At 41.5% G+C, this 15370-nt stretch overlaps 2 protein-coding genes across 2 annotated transcripts in view; one reads left to right on the forward strand and one right to left on the reverse strand.

The window, feature by feature from the left end:
* Positions 1–6737, forward strand: part of tube1 (tubulin, epsilon 1) — a 31953-nt gene extending 25216 nt beyond the window's left edge. The window contains exons 11-12 of the mRNA XM_078213701.1: positions 516–690; positions 4762–6737. Of these exons, the coding sequence (XP_078069827.1) occupies positions 516–690; positions 4762–4920 (334 nt within the window). The 3' untranslated portion in view covers positions 4921–6737. The remainder of the gene's footprint in view (positions 1–515; positions 691–4761) is intronic.
* An 8350-nt stretch (positions 6738–15087) lies between these two features.
* Positions 15088–15370, reverse strand: part of ccn6 (cellular communication network factor 6) — a 29406-nt gene continuing 29123 nt past the window's right edge. The window contains exon 6 of the mRNA XM_078213549.1: positions 15088–15363. Within this exon, the coding sequence (XP_078069675.1) occupies positions 15088–15363 (276 nt within the window). The remainder of the gene's footprint in view (positions 15364–15370) is intronic.

A 15370-nucleotide genomic window follows, 5' to 3' on the forward strand; every position in this document is an offset into this window, starting at 1 on the left:
AACTAGCCAACCTGGGATCTAGCGGTGATTCTGAGCCCTGAGACAAGTCTTGTACCAGCAGCAGATACTACGTTCCTGTGACACTGCCATTCTATAGAGCTGTTATTCTCTCATTTCACAGGCAGGACTTGCTGGAGAGGGCCTTCTGTTGTGTGGTTAACTGCCTGAATGGCACCTAACACAGTGGTACTTCCCTAAAACAAGCAACAACATGGGGCAACTGCTGGCTTTGCAACTGGCAGGCAAGATGCCCATTGCCTCAATTAAATACCATCCCAGACACTTATATGTATTAAAAGATTGCAAGAAGGACAGAGGCACATTTTCTCTTTAAAAATTTAGCTTAATAATTGACATTTTTATGAATTCTTTCAATTTTGCCACAACAGTTACTAAGTAGCTTTTTAAAAATGTTATTGCATCGACAGCATCATTGCATATTGATCTCTGTGAAAGTGATAAATCACATTTCAATCAAGTAATGAGAGCAAAACATTCTCTTGTTTTTTCTACAGGTTGAAACCTTCTCTCCAATTTGTCTCATGGAATCAGGAAGGTTGGAAAACAAGTCTCTGTTCGATACCACCAGTGGGTCACACACACTCCTTATTGGCACTAGCCAATAATACCTGTGTTAAATCTACCTTCACAGATCTAAAGGATCGATTTGTAAAACTTTACAAGAAAAAGGTAAATTCTGAATAATTCAGATGTCTCGACTTGATGGTGGCTACTAAACTAACTGAATAGCAGTAAAAGATTAGACACCAGTTAATGAAGTGATCAGCTTCACTGTACCACCTCTCACTCTTTCGTCCTTTTATATTGCAAACTAAACAATATCCTCTTGTAGCTTCCTTTTCCCCTATTTTTATATTGTCAGCAAATCGTGACTCCACTCTGTCTAAATCCAAGTCAATAATGTGCATACATTCTGGGGATTGTTGCTTGCTACCTTATTGAGACTGATATCTCGAGAAGCCCCAAAGCTCAAGCTTCAGGCTCATTAAAGGAGCACAGGCTTCTCACTACAAAAAGTTGATAACAGTTTAAACACAGACGGCTAAATTTTGTTGAGGTGGTAGTGGGCTGAAAGCAAGGAAACCGCTGCCTTAGTCATTTTAGGGCCCTGATTGGAGTCTATGGCAATCGGGCAGTTAATGGGCTGCCATAAGGGCTCTCATCCCTTTAAGGAGCACGATCTTACCTCCAAGAGCTGTTGGCCAATCAGAGGGCCAGCAGCTTTTCAGTTCTAGCAGCGCCAACGGAAGCAGTTGCCACTGCTGTGACTGCACCCAGCCAGCAGAAGCAGCATTGACATTGCCCTCAGAATAAGGTAGATGGGATTAGGGTTGTTAGGGCCAGTCAGGAAGGCACTCTTGAGGAGGAGCTGGGAGCATGTTGTTGTTACGGGCAAAGGGTGTGTTACCATGGGGCCACTTGTAGGTCTCAGTTGGCCTCTGGATGGGAAGGCTGCCCTCCACCTTCCCCGCCGCTGATATTCCATGGTTCAGAACAATAACTGGCATTCCACCCCAACCTTCTGACTTCCCTAGCTATTTTACAAGAAACCCACTCCCGAGGGCCCCAGTGACCTGTTGGATGATTTAATTATTTCCATCTATTTCTTGTAAAGAAAAGTATACAATTTACAACTTGAAATTAGTAGCCTGATTCCAGTCCAAGTTCATGGCCAAATAATATTTTGAAATATTTGGAATGATTTTGGAGGTAGGAAGGTAGAGGCAGTCCATACTGAGGAGGACTGCAATAAATTACAGGATGTTATTAATAAATTCGTAGAATGGTCAAATAATTGACAAATGAAATTCAACACAAATAACTATGAGGTAGTACGTTTTGGTAGGAAGCAAAAAGATGTCACTTATCACTTGAAATGTGCAAGTCCAAGTGGGGGAGAGAACAAAAAGAGTTTGGAGTACAAATACTTAATCCCAGTAAAAGCTATGCCACAGGTTAAGAAAATCATTTTAAAGAGCAAACCAAACACTTGGCTTTATTTCCTGAGGGATAATTGAAAAGTAGGGAAGTTGTGCTAAACATGTATTGAACCTTGGTTAGACCACACTTAAGAGTACTACATACTTCGCCAGATTATTAAAGAACATAGAGGCATTGGACAGGATGCAGAAAATATTTACAAACATATCAAATGTGTGGGATATCTCAGGAAAGGATTGGCAGGCTTGGTCTTTTTTTTCTCCATTTAAGTATCTGGGTATTTAAAATTATGAAAGAAGTTGATAGAATGGATACAGAGAAAATGCTTCTTCTTGTGGGAAAGAACAAAATTAAAAGCCATCAATATAAAATAGTCACCAAGAGATCCAAGAGCGAATTCAGAAGAAACTTCTTTATCCAAAGACTGGTGAGAATGTGGAAGAAAAGCAAAAAGTGCTGGAAATCTCAGCAGGGCCTGGCAGCATCTGTGGAGAGAGAAACAACATTAAGGTTTTGAGTCCAATATGATTCATCTTCGGAATGTGGCAGACGTGGGAACACCATGACCTAGACGTTTCCCTCCAAGCCACTCGCTGGGAACTATATCGCCATTCCTTCACTGTTTCTGGATCAAAATCCTAGAACTCCCTTCCTAACAGCACTATCTGTGTACCGACCCCATGTGGACTGCAACGGTTCAAGAAAGCAGCTCATCATCACTTTGAGGGCAATTAGGGATGGGCAATGAATGCTGGCCTAGTCAGTAAAACCCACATCCTTTGAATGCATAATTTTTTTAAAAAGGTACCAAAGAGAGTGGTTGAAGTGAATAGTGTGGATGTATTTAAGGGAAAACGGGACAAATATGACAGAGCAGGGAATAGAGGGTTCCAGTGATGGATTTTGATGATAAAAGATTGGAGGGGGCTTGAGTGGAGCAGAAGCACTGGCATGGACTGGTTGGACTATGTGGGTTGTGTAACCAATGTAATCCTATTTTGATGGTTGGTTTTTATTGATAGATATTGATAACTTTGTTGTTTCTTAGTTGTTCTCAAATGCCTCCAGTAGTTTTTCATTAAAGTTTATATAAGCAATGGCTGATTCGATTTCCTACTGGATAAAAGTAAATTACTGCGGATGCTGGAATCTGAAACCAAAAGAGAAAATGCGAGAAAATCTCAGCAGGTCTGGCAGCATCTATAAGGAGAGAAAAGAGCTGACGTTTTGAGTCCAGGTGACCCTTTGTCAAAGCTAAAAGGCATAAAAAGTGGGAGATATTTATACTGCAGGGTGAGGGAATGAAAGATGAGGCATAGCCACAGAAACCAGGGGTAAAGGCTGCTAATGGCAGTCCATAGAGAGAATAAAGGGTGTGAATGGGCAAACGGCAGAGAAGCTGAAATCAGAAGGTAAGCTGTGACAGATGGAGATGTGGTGGGAGAGAGGTAAAATTTAGAAAAAGGGGGGATAAAGTAGGAGGAAAGAGTGCGGGGGGAGAAGAAAAATGAAGAAAGACAATAAGAAATAAAAGGTAGAGAACAGTGAATAATTAAATAAAATGAAAACAAAGGGGTCGAGGTGGGGTAGAGTTAACCCATCTGAAGTTGTTGAATTCGATGTTGAGACCGGAAGGCTTTAAAGTGCCGAGCTGGAAGATGAGATGTTGTTCCTCCCGTTTGCGTTGAGCTTCTCTGGAACATTGCAGCAGGTCAAGGACAGACATGTGGGCATGGGAGCAGGATCGTGTGTTAAAATGGCAAACAACGGGAAGGTAGGTCCTGATTGCAGACAGACCGAAGGTGCTCAGCAAAGCGATCACCCAGTCTACGCTTGGTCTCTCCAATATAGAGGAGACCACAATGGGAGGAGTGAATGCAATAGACCAAATTGAAAGAGGTGCAAGTGAAACACTGCTTAACCTGGAATGAGTGTTTTGGATCGTGGGTGGTGAGCATGGAAGAGGTCAAGGGGCAGGAGTTACACCTTCTGCAATTGCATGGGAAGATGCCATGAGTGACGGGAGAGGTGTTGGGTATAGTGGAGGCATGGACTAGGTTATCCCGGAGGGAACAGTCTCTGCGGAATGCTGTCAGAGGGAGTGAAGGGAAGATGTGTTTGGTGGTGGCATCACGCTGGAGTTGGTGAAAATGGCGGAGGATTATGCTTTGCATGCGGAGGCTGGTGGAGTGAAATGTGAGAACAAGGGGGACTCTATCCTTGTTCTGGGAGGGAGGGGAGGGGATGAGGGTCGTGGCGCGGGAGATGGACCGCATGCTGTTGAGGGCCCTGTCGACAACTGTAGGTGGGAATCCAGATCAATCTTGCACTTTTTGTTCTCCTGAGACAGTGTTGGAGAGGGAGAAAACTAGCCATCCTTGAACATCCTCCCTCCCCATCCCCAAGCCTCCTCATCCCCTAGCCTCCTCTCGAAACTTCAATAACAATCCAAGCATACTTACTGCTGAGTTACCAAATCCTGATTACAAATACTCCCTCCTCCATCTGTGTTGTAATGGTAGGAGATGCTCAAGGAGCTGAATGGCCTTTGTCAGATAATACGTTATTGCATGGCATAACAATGATGTATACTGCATTTTAGCATGCAAAATACAACTAGAGATCATCTCGTATATAAGCAAACAAAAATAGATTGAATCCTGTCCATTTTTGAGGAGCTCTAGTTACCATTTAATAGGCAAAATCAAATATGTTCATTTATCCTGCCATTAACATTTCTTTTCAATCACAATGTTTTAGTTAATTGAATAATGAACCATACTAATTTTGTCATTTCAGGCCCACATTCACCATTACCTTCATGTGGATGGAATGGAACAAAGCTGTTTCACTGAAGCGAATAACTCTTTGTCATCTCTAATAGAGGAGTATAATCAGTTGGATGCTACTAAAGGACTAACCGTCACCAATGTGCCCCGTCTTTCCATTGCAATGTAAAATATTATATAGTGACAATGAGGGCTTTTCAACCCTTATTAGAATACCCAGAGCCTTAAAATTAATTTAATCTTGTATGACAAGTAACCAAGTGCGCAGTTATAAATAAAAACAGAAAATACTGGAAAATCTCAGCAGGTCTGACAGCATCTGTGGAGAAAGAATAGAGCCAATGTTTCGAGTCTGGATGACTCTTTGTCATATTTATATTTGCGCAGTTATAAACCTGGTAAGCACGCAAAAGGTAGCCTGTGTTCCTCAGGTCCTGAAAGGTCTTGCACAACTTGTCCTGTGCCAGGTGTAAAGAAGTAAAATATGTCCTGTCACAAGATTCTGAATGTGTGTTCTTTCTGAACAATTAGAATATTTATTTCAATAAACTTGCATTGTTCCTGTGATGAGTTGGTTGTTCATCCAACATGGAGTATTAATCTGTTAAAGAGACAAGGAAAGTTCTGAATTAAATCCCTGGCATTCTTGGTAAGTTATTCTTCCCTGGCACAGTGTAACTTAGGAAGGGAAAAAAATCAGTTTTCCTGATATTGTGGTCAGGACTTTGTCAGGCTGATGGGGGTCTAGGAAATTCAGCAGGGAACCAACCTGCATGGGAGAGGTCTTAAGGAATCACGTGCCCAGCTGCCATTGAACCTTCCACATGATTTGAGTGGTGGAAGTCCCACACTCCAAGAGCTACCTGATAATCAGGTGGCATTGCACCCTTCTGAAGCCCAGACTCATGGGACTCCAGGCCACAGATGAATGAAGGCGGGATGGGGTTGTTGGGTGGGATGAGTGACAGAGGACAGGAGATGGCCTTCAGCAGCCACCTAATTAAAATCCCACAAATGTTGGCCAAGAATCCTGAATCGCTCCCTTCCACCATCTGACTTGATTGGAAGAGGTTTTCTCACCACCTGGAGACTGACGTAGGCATTGAGCAGGAGCAGGCCATTTGGCCCTTTGAGCCTTCTCTGCAGAGCTCTGACATGGGGCGCCTCTCACAATTAGCTGGTCCCAGCCAACATTGTTCCTGCCACAATAGGCTGCACAAAATCCAGCCCTGTATGAATCCATTGTGGAAGTTTCCATCTATAAATCTCTCAGTAAGATACAGTAAGACACAGATGGAATTAGTACAATATCGTTCATGTTTGAGTGTTGACATAATGTCCCATTCTAAATTTTGTAATGTTATGCAATGAAATTAGCTACTTGGTTAATGTACCATTGGGCTGATAATGTTCATAGAATTGCAGACCAGTATTGACAACCTCCTTTTGAATGGGACAAAAATTGAATAGAAAATTATGTACTGACATTGTATTAGAATAAACAGGGATATGTTCTTAGTATCAGTAGGTTAACTTTCTGATACTTTAGTGCACTGCAAGGAATTGAAATAGGCACTTTGAAAGATGTTGAATAGATTAGATTCCTCTTGTTAAACTTTCCTCAGTGCTATGAAATTGGAAAATCTGAACAAATTATTTAGATGAAAATAAAATCCTAAATCAATTTAGCATGTATCCTTGTTATCTTATACTCATAACCAAATTTTAATCATGTTTATAAATGATTTCCACAGCAAACCTTGTTTTGTGAATGAAATACCAGAGGTGATTCTAATGGGTTCACTAATATTCCAGTTTAGTGGAGTATTGAGCAAGATGGGTATACAAATGTGCTAATTTTTGAAGTTTGTTTAAACTAATGTGGATTTACATGTCAGAATAGGATTTGTTTTTTCTACATAGTTATCAAATAATTTAGTTTTTTACTTTCCTGTTATTGATAACTATTAAAATAATTTTGCTATACTTGTTTGAGTATTTTTTGACCCATGGATAATATGCATGGAAAAGTAATTTTTTGTACAGCATAATCCACTTATATCACCATGCACTCACTAAAACAACCACTGGGTAGAGAAGATTAAAATAGTTATACAAAAATTGTATGACAGTTGAGCTGTCAGGTACAAGTTCAACTTGTACCTGACAGTTCAACTCCTGGCTTGGGTCACTGTCTGTGCGGAGTTTGCATGTTCTCCCTGTGTCTGCGTGGGTTTCCTCCGGTTGCTCCAGTTTCCTCCCACAGTCCGAGAGACATGCTGGTTAGGTGCATTGGCCATGCTAAATTTTCCCTCAGAGTGTATCCGAACTGGTGCCTGAGTGTGGTGACTGGGGGAATTTTCACAGTAGCTTCGTTGCAGTATTGATGTAAGCCTACTTATGACACTAATAAATAAACTCTAAACTTTAAGTTCAGGAGTTTGGCTCATGGTTTGGACTTCTTCCAAACTGAGACTCATATTTTAATCCAGAACTCCGTTCAAACAACGAGCTTGATTTATAATAACCTGCTTGTGAAAAACTATGGGATAGCTAACACTTTTGGCCATTGCAGTAGAGAGAAAATAATACTAGTCAACTTTATAAATGTAAAGATCAGTCATTAAGTCAAATCAATTAAGTGATTCATAGAAACAAAAGGAGTATATGCAGGTAAAATACTAAACAGCATTATCTTGCCCAAGTAAAATGAAAGCTGTTCAGAAGGAATTGATCTCACTTGTTTTCACATATTAACAGCATCAAACAGTGCTGTTCAGTGAATGCTGCTTTCAGGTTTTCTTATTTTCTTGGATATTCTCTTTATATTTTTTAATGTATTTACATCTAACCAATATAGTGAAACTCAAACAAATGAGAACATACAAAATTATGAGTTATATCAAAGTGTATATTGAAAAGGAAAATTAGGAAGACTTTACATGGCTACATACAAAGAAAAGCAACGCAGCTGAAAAATCACAATCAGGATATGGTTATCTGAGATGCACTGTCTGAAAAAGGTGGTGGGTGCATAGTCGATAGTAACTTTTAAAATGAAATTTAATAAATATCCAGTAAGGAAAAGCTTCCAGGTCTATGGGATTAGCATTAATTGAATAGTTCTTTCAAAGATACACAATGATCTGGATGTATGCTGGATTCTATGCTGCCATGTAGCCAGTTGCTGAGACAGTTTGTTTTTTGGGGGGTATTGCTGCTCACTTCTTACTGATAATCTGAATTCAAAGTGAAGAAAAGCATTAGCATTTCACAATCATAGCTGGGGTTGCTAGGCGTTGCATTTGAACATACAAACATATGAATTGGGAACAAGAGTAGACCACTCAGCCCCTCAAGCCTGCTTTGTCACTTATTAAGATAATGGCTGGTCTGACTGTAACCTCAACTCCACTTTCTCCCTACCTGTGATAACCTTTTCATCACCTTGCTTTTCAAAAGTCTACCGACCTCTGACTTCAAAGACTCCACTTCCACCTCATTTTAAGAAGTCTCACAATACCAGGTTAAAGTCCAACAGGTTTATTTGGAATCACGAACTTTCGGAGCGCTGCTCCTTCATCAGGTGAGTGATGAAGGAGCAGCGCTCCAAAAGTTTGTGATTCCAAATAAACCTGTTGGACTTTTAACCTGGTGTTGTGAGACTTCTTATGGTGCTCACCACAGTACAACACCAGCATCTCCACATCATGACCTCATTTTAAGGTAGAGAGTTCCAAAGATTGTCAATCATAGAACATAGAACAGTACAGCACAGAACAGGCCCTTCGGCCCACGATGTTGTGCCGAGCTTTGTCTGAAACCCAGATCAAGCTATCATCCCGAAGTACTCCATGTGCCTATCCAATAGCTTCTTAAATGTTACTAAAGTTTCTGACTCCACTATCCCTGCAGGCAGTCCATTCCACACCCCAACCACTCTGAGTAAAAAACCTACCTCGGACATCCTTCCTATATCTCCCACCATGAACCCTATAGTTATGCCCCCTAGTTACCGCTCCATTCACCCGAGGAAATAGTCTTTGAACGTTCACTCTATCCCCCTCATCATCTTATAAACCTCTATCAAGTCTCCTCTCAACCTCCTCTGTTCCAAAGAGAAAAGCCCAATTTCCCTCAACCTTTCCTCATAAGACCTACCCTCCAAACCAGGCAGCATCCTGGTAAATCTCCTTTGCACTCTTTCCAGTGTCTCCACATCCTTCTTGTAGTGAGGTGACCAGAACTGCACACAATATTCCAAATGTGGTCTCACCAAGGTCCTGTACAGTTGCAGCATAACCCCACGGCTCTTAAACTCAAACCCCCTGTTAATGAACGCCAACACACTATAGGCCTTCTTCACGGCTCTATCCACTTGAGTGGCAACCTTCAGAGATCTATGGATATGAACCCCAAGATCTCTCTGTTCCTCCACATTCTTCAGAACCCTACCTTTGACCCTGTAATCCACATTTAAATTTGTCCTACCAAAATGAATCACCTCGCATTTGTCAGGGTTAAACTCCATTTGCCATTTTTCAGCCCAGCTCTGCATCCTATCTCCTTTGAGAGAGAGAAAAAATCCTGTCTTAAATGTGTGACAACCTATTTTTAAACAGTGAGCCCCTACTTCTGGATTCTTCCACAAGAGGAAACAACCTTTCCACATCCACCTTGTCAAGATGTTTCATAATCTTGTATGTCTTCAATCAAGTTACCTTTTGCCCTTCTGAGCTCCAGCAGATAGAAACCTAGCTTGCCCAGCCTTTCTTCATAAGATAACCCTTCCATTCCAGGTATTAGTCTAGTAAAACTTTGAACTGCTTCTAATGTATTTACATGTTTTCTTAAATAAGGAGACCAGTACTGTGCACAGTACTCCAGATGTGGTCTTACATGCCCTGTATAACGAAGTTTTAATGAACTCAGACTTGTTTTGATCTCATTACAGGGAACAGTTTTCCTTGTTGATAATTGTTTCTGAGTGGAGTTAGTTGAATCTGTTACTTAATTATTTACTTTATGTTCTCTGATCAGAAATTGCTGAGGCCGTTCATTATCTTTTTTGGTAGTTAAGCTTCTTTAGTATCTGCATCAGGCTGCTGACCTTGAGAATTCTTCCTGACTAAAAAGCAAGAGTTAGATGCCATCCCTATCAGATCTTGAAAGTCACTTCAGATTCCTAAGCCTTGAATCCAGCCCCATCAGTAGATAGCTATATGGCTTCAATGTTTTCATTGTGTTTAGTTAACTCAACTATGAAAAAGTTCTTAAGGCACCCAACATATGTTGGTCAGATTATCATTTGAACCAACCATATCTGCAATAAAAAGCGCAGTGTGGAGTAGAAATCTATGTTCTCAGCCCCTTACTATACTCCTTATACACCTATGACTGGCCAAATTCCCCTCCAACTCAATTTTCAAGTTTGCTGACGATACCACTGCACTGGGTCAGATCTCAAACAATGATGAGACAGGATACAGGAATGAGATAGAGAATCTGGTGAACTGGTGCAACAACAATAATCTCTCCCTCAGTATCAACAAAACGAAGGAGATTGTCATCGACTTAAGGAAGCATAAAGGAGAATATGCCCCTGTCTTCATCAACGGGGACGAAGTAGGAAGGGTCAAGAGCTTCAAGTTTTTAGGTGTTCAGATCACCAACAATCTGTCCTGGTCCCCCCACGCCGACATTATAGTTAAGAAAGCCCATCAACGCCTCTATTTCCTCAGGAGACTAAGGAAATTTGGCATGTCAGCTATGACTCTCACCAACATTTACAGATGCACCATAGAAAGCATTCTTTCTGGTTGTATCACAGCTTGGTATGACTCCTGTTCTGCCGAAGACCGCAAGAAACTACAAAAAGTCGTGAATGTAGCCCAATCCATCACGCAAACCAGCCTCCCATCCATTGACTCTGTCTACACTTCCCGCTGCCTCGGAAAAGCAGCCAGCATAACTAAGGACCCCACGCATCCCGAACATTTTCTCTTCCACTTTCTTCCGTCAGGAAAAAAAGGTACTAAAGTCTGAGGTCACATACCAACTGACTCAAGAACAGCTTCTTCTCTGCTGCTGTCAGACTTTTGAATGGACTTACCTTGCATTAAGTTGATCTTTCTCTACACCCTAGCTATGACTGTAACACTACATTCTGCATTCTCTATGAATGATATGTTTTGTCTGTATAGCAAACAAGAAACAATACTTTTCACTGTATGTTAATATATGTGACAATATATCAAATCAAATCAAAACAATGTCTCCCTCAGCTCAGTAACATACCTGCAGGACACAAAGAGGACTTAAAACTTTTGGATTTTTGCTAATTCAATGGAGTTAGACTGTACTAAACAGTACTTCTGAAGAGTTAATACGACTGATAGTGGATCCTCAAGGTTTTCTGGTGCAGTGGATTGTGTCCCTGCCTCTGAATCAGAAGTTCTGGTTAAGTTCCACCCCAAGACTTGATGGTCAAGAAAAGTATATTCATAATGCAATCAAACAACAACAGTATCAATCTGCCAATGTTTCCAACATATGCCAATGGCAGGCAGTAAAAGCAGGAGAGATTCCTGGTCAACGACGCCCCAGTTCTGCAACCCTTCCAAACCGCCCTCCGCCCCCCCACTCCAGACGTCCTCCAGAACCCACCAGCCAACTCCCCTGGTAACCTCCTGGCTCCTCCCAACCTGACCTGCCCAGCTTCCACCACCCGCTTCCCATTCCCAATTCCTGATTCCCCCTCCCCTACCCCGATTCCCCTTTAACCTGATCTGCTTAGCCCCTACCATCTGACTCCCCTTCCCAATCCTAGATTCCCCCTTCCCTAACCCTGATTCCTCCTTAACTAGCTCCCACAATGTGACTCATACCCAACCCTTGTGTTCATACTTAAATAGACCCAGATTTGATAACCCCTCCTGATCCAATCTGACCTACCCTCAACCAACTTCAGAATTTGGCTGCTCGTGCTCTAAAGGCGGGGAGGGGGGTGCGGGGGGAGCTGTTGATGTGCAGATTCTCTTTGCTGCTTTCTGTGTGGATTCCTATGCAGGGGAAATACTTCCAGATCCGCCATCAGAAGTCAACTTATCGTGTTAAGTGGGTACTTTTTGTCTGATTAGAGTTCGCCTCAGGGTTCTGACTCTGATTGGAAGTTTTGGGCCAATGTCTCACCTGAAAGATATTGCAGTACTCTCCCAGTGAAATATTTGAATGTTGGATTGCATTACATGCTCAATATTCTGATTTTGACTTGATTTGATTTATTATTGTCACATGTATTGGTATACAGTGAAAAGTATTGTTTCTTGTGCACTTTACAAAGCATACCGTCCATAGAGAAGGAAACAGAATGCAGAATGTCGTGTTACAATCATAGCTAGGGTGTAGAGAAAGATCAACTTAATGCAAGGTAAGTCCATTCAAAAGTCTGACAGCAGCAGGGAAGAAACTGTTCTTGAGTCGGTTGGTACGTGACCTCAGACGTTTGTAACTTTCTCCCGAAGGAAGAAGATGGAAGCGAGAATGTCTGGGGTGCGTGGGGTCGTTAATTATGCTGGCTGCTTTTCCAAGGCAGCGGGAAGTGTAGACAGAGTCAATGAATGGGAGGCAGGTTTGCATGATGGATTGGGCTACATTCACGACCTTTTGTAGTTCCTTGTGGTCTTGGGCAGAGCAGGAGTCACACCAAGCTGTGATACAACCAGAAAGAATGTTTTCTATGGTGCATCTGTAAAAGTTGGTGAGAGTCATAGCAGACATGCCAAATTTCCTTAGTCTTCAGAGAAAGTAGAGGCGTTGGTGAGCTTTCTTACCTATTGTGTCGGCATGGGGGGACCAGGACAGGTTGTTGGTGATCTGGACACCTAAAAACCTGAAGCTCTTTACCCTTTCTACTTCGTCCCCGTTGATGTAGAGAGGAGCATGTTCTCCTTTCCGCTTCCTGAGGTTGATAACAATCTCCTTCGTTTTGTTGACATTGAGGGAGAGATTATTGTTGCCGCACCAGTTCACTAGATTCTCAATCTCATTCCTGTACTCTGTCTTATCATTGTTTGAGATCCGACCCACTACGGTGGTGTCGTCAGTAAATTTGAAGCTCGAATTGGAGGGGAATTTGGCCACACAGTGTATAAGGCTTACACGGTGTATAAGGAGTATAGTAGGGGGCTGAGAACACAGCCTTGTGAGGCACCACTATTGAGGATGATTGTGGAGGAGGTATTGTTGCCTATCCTTACTGATTGTGGTCTGTGAGTTAGGAAGTTCGGGATCCAGTTGCAGAGGGAGTTGCCAAGGCCCAGGTCACAGAGTTTGGAGAGGAGTTTTGTGGGAATAATAGTGTTGAAGGCTGAGCTGTAGTCAATAAATAGAAGTCTGACATAGGTGTCCTTGTTATCTAGGTGTTCCAGGGTTGGGTGCAAGGCCCGGGAAATGGAAAAATTCTGGAGGGGAATTTAAACCCACACTGTTTGCCTCAGGCAAAAGTGCTACTACTGAGCCAAGGTTGGGAACTTTCAAATACTAAGTACCTTTAAGTGAATCTAGAGAACAGAATAATAAATCTGTGTATCAATGTGTGAAGCAATCAATATTTCAATCTGGCATTTGCAATATATATTATTCAATATATATTTTCCTTTCAATATGGTGTAACCATTACAAATGTCCATATGTGAAGCCTATTTATAAAGATGCTAGTTAAAATTACAGACAAACGTATGAATTAGGAGGAGTAGGCCACTCAGCCCCTCAAGCCTGCTCTGCCCATCATTCAATAAGATCATGGCTGATCTGATTGTAACTTCAACCCCATGGTTCCTGTGTACCGTTAACCTTTCACCCCATGTTAACCAAGAATCCATTTAGCTTTGCCTTAAAAATATTCAAAGACTCTGAATCTACTGCCATTTGAGGAAGAGTTCCAAAGGCTCACGACCCTTTGAGCAAAAAAAATCCTCATCTCTGTTTTAAATGAGTGACCCCTCATTTTTTTTAAATGACATCTAGATGTTGATTTTTTGACAAGAGGAAACATCCTCTCCACATCCACCCTGTCAATACCTCTCAGGATCTTAAAGGTTTTGACTAAGTCACCTCTTACTCTTCTATACTCCAAAGGATACAAACCTAACCTTTCCTCATAAGACAACTCACCCATTCCTGATATTAGTCCAGTAAACGTTCTCTGAACTGCTTCTAATGCATTTGCATCTTTCCTTAGATAAGGAGACTAATGCCCTGTCCAACTGAAGCATAACTTCCCTACTTTTGTAATCAATTCCCCTCACAATAAATGATAACATTCTATTAGCTTTCCTAATTACTTGCATACTAGCCTTTTGTGATTCATCAACTAAGACACCCAGATCCCTCTATGCCTCAGAGCTCTGCAATCTCTCACCATTTAGATAATAAGATTTTTTCTATTCTTCCTACCAAAATGGGCAATTGCACATTTTCCTACATTATTTTCCAGGTTTTTGTCCAGTCATTTAACCTATCTATGTCCCTTTGTAGCCTCCTTACATCCTCTTCGCACTTTACTTTCCTATCTATCTTTGTGTCATCTGCAAATTTAGCAACCATACCTTCAGTCCCTTCATCCAAGTCATAAAGAGTAAAAAGTTGAGGCCCCATCACACCCTACTAACTAGAAAAATATCTATTTGTGCCAACTCTGTTTCCTGTTTGCTAATCAAACTTCAATCCATGCCAATATGTTATCCCTACACCATGAGCTTTTATTTTTATGCAATAATCTTTGATGTGGCACCTTATCAAATGCAGTGACTTTTATTAATTTTATCTTCTTTTGGCATTTTTGATATTGACTTATAGGAGAGAATTTGTGCTGAACTGTAGAAAGTTCAACAGAAATTCAATTTAAAGAAAACCTCATGCAAAGAAACTACTTATACAGATATACTATGCAAATCCATGCTATATTACAAAGTGGCAATGGAGCAAAACAGGTCTTTGTGCAATGAAGCAGGTACTCAGTCTTGTGGAAGTTGCTGCATTTGATGTATATCCTCAGACGTTTTGCCACTGTAGAAGTTATTCCCCTATATAGTTTAGCTGCATAAACGTGGAAATGGTGTAAGCAAATTCACATTCTTCTGAGACATGTACAGTTGTTTTTTCTTTCCCTCAGCTCTCAAACATGGTATGAACAATATATGAGCAGAATTTTACAGCCTCACTCATCCCGAAACCGTAAAATCCCGACCAAGATCAACGGACCTTTCCATGGTCCGCCCCTCGCCCGCTCCGATTGCCGTGGCGGGTGGGATGGTAAAATGCCAACCATAGTGTATTACAATAGGTTCAGATCTGAGAACATGTCCTCTGAGTCAATACAGGCCTGTTGACATTTGCAAGATGTGATCCACATCATCTTCCACATGACCATTTCTCCATCAGTGCAGTTAAATTCTACTTTCACAGTTTTTTCTTTGTTAGGAACACAGCAACGGGAATCTGAGCATGTACCACAGAATATTGGTCTGTATGTTCTTCTACTTGTGCAGCCTGAGAGAGCAAATTTTTCAGGCTTGGAATTCCGGAAAGTCTGTAGACACTTCTTGTCTTTCTAAGAG

Source organism: Mustelus asterias, chromosome 5 (assembly GCF_964213995.1).
Source record: "Mustelus asterias chromosome 5, sMusAst1.hap1.1, whole genome shotgun sequence".
NCBI lineage: Eukaryota > Metazoa > Chordata > Chondrichthyes > Carcharhiniformes > Triakidae > Mustelus > Mustelus asterias.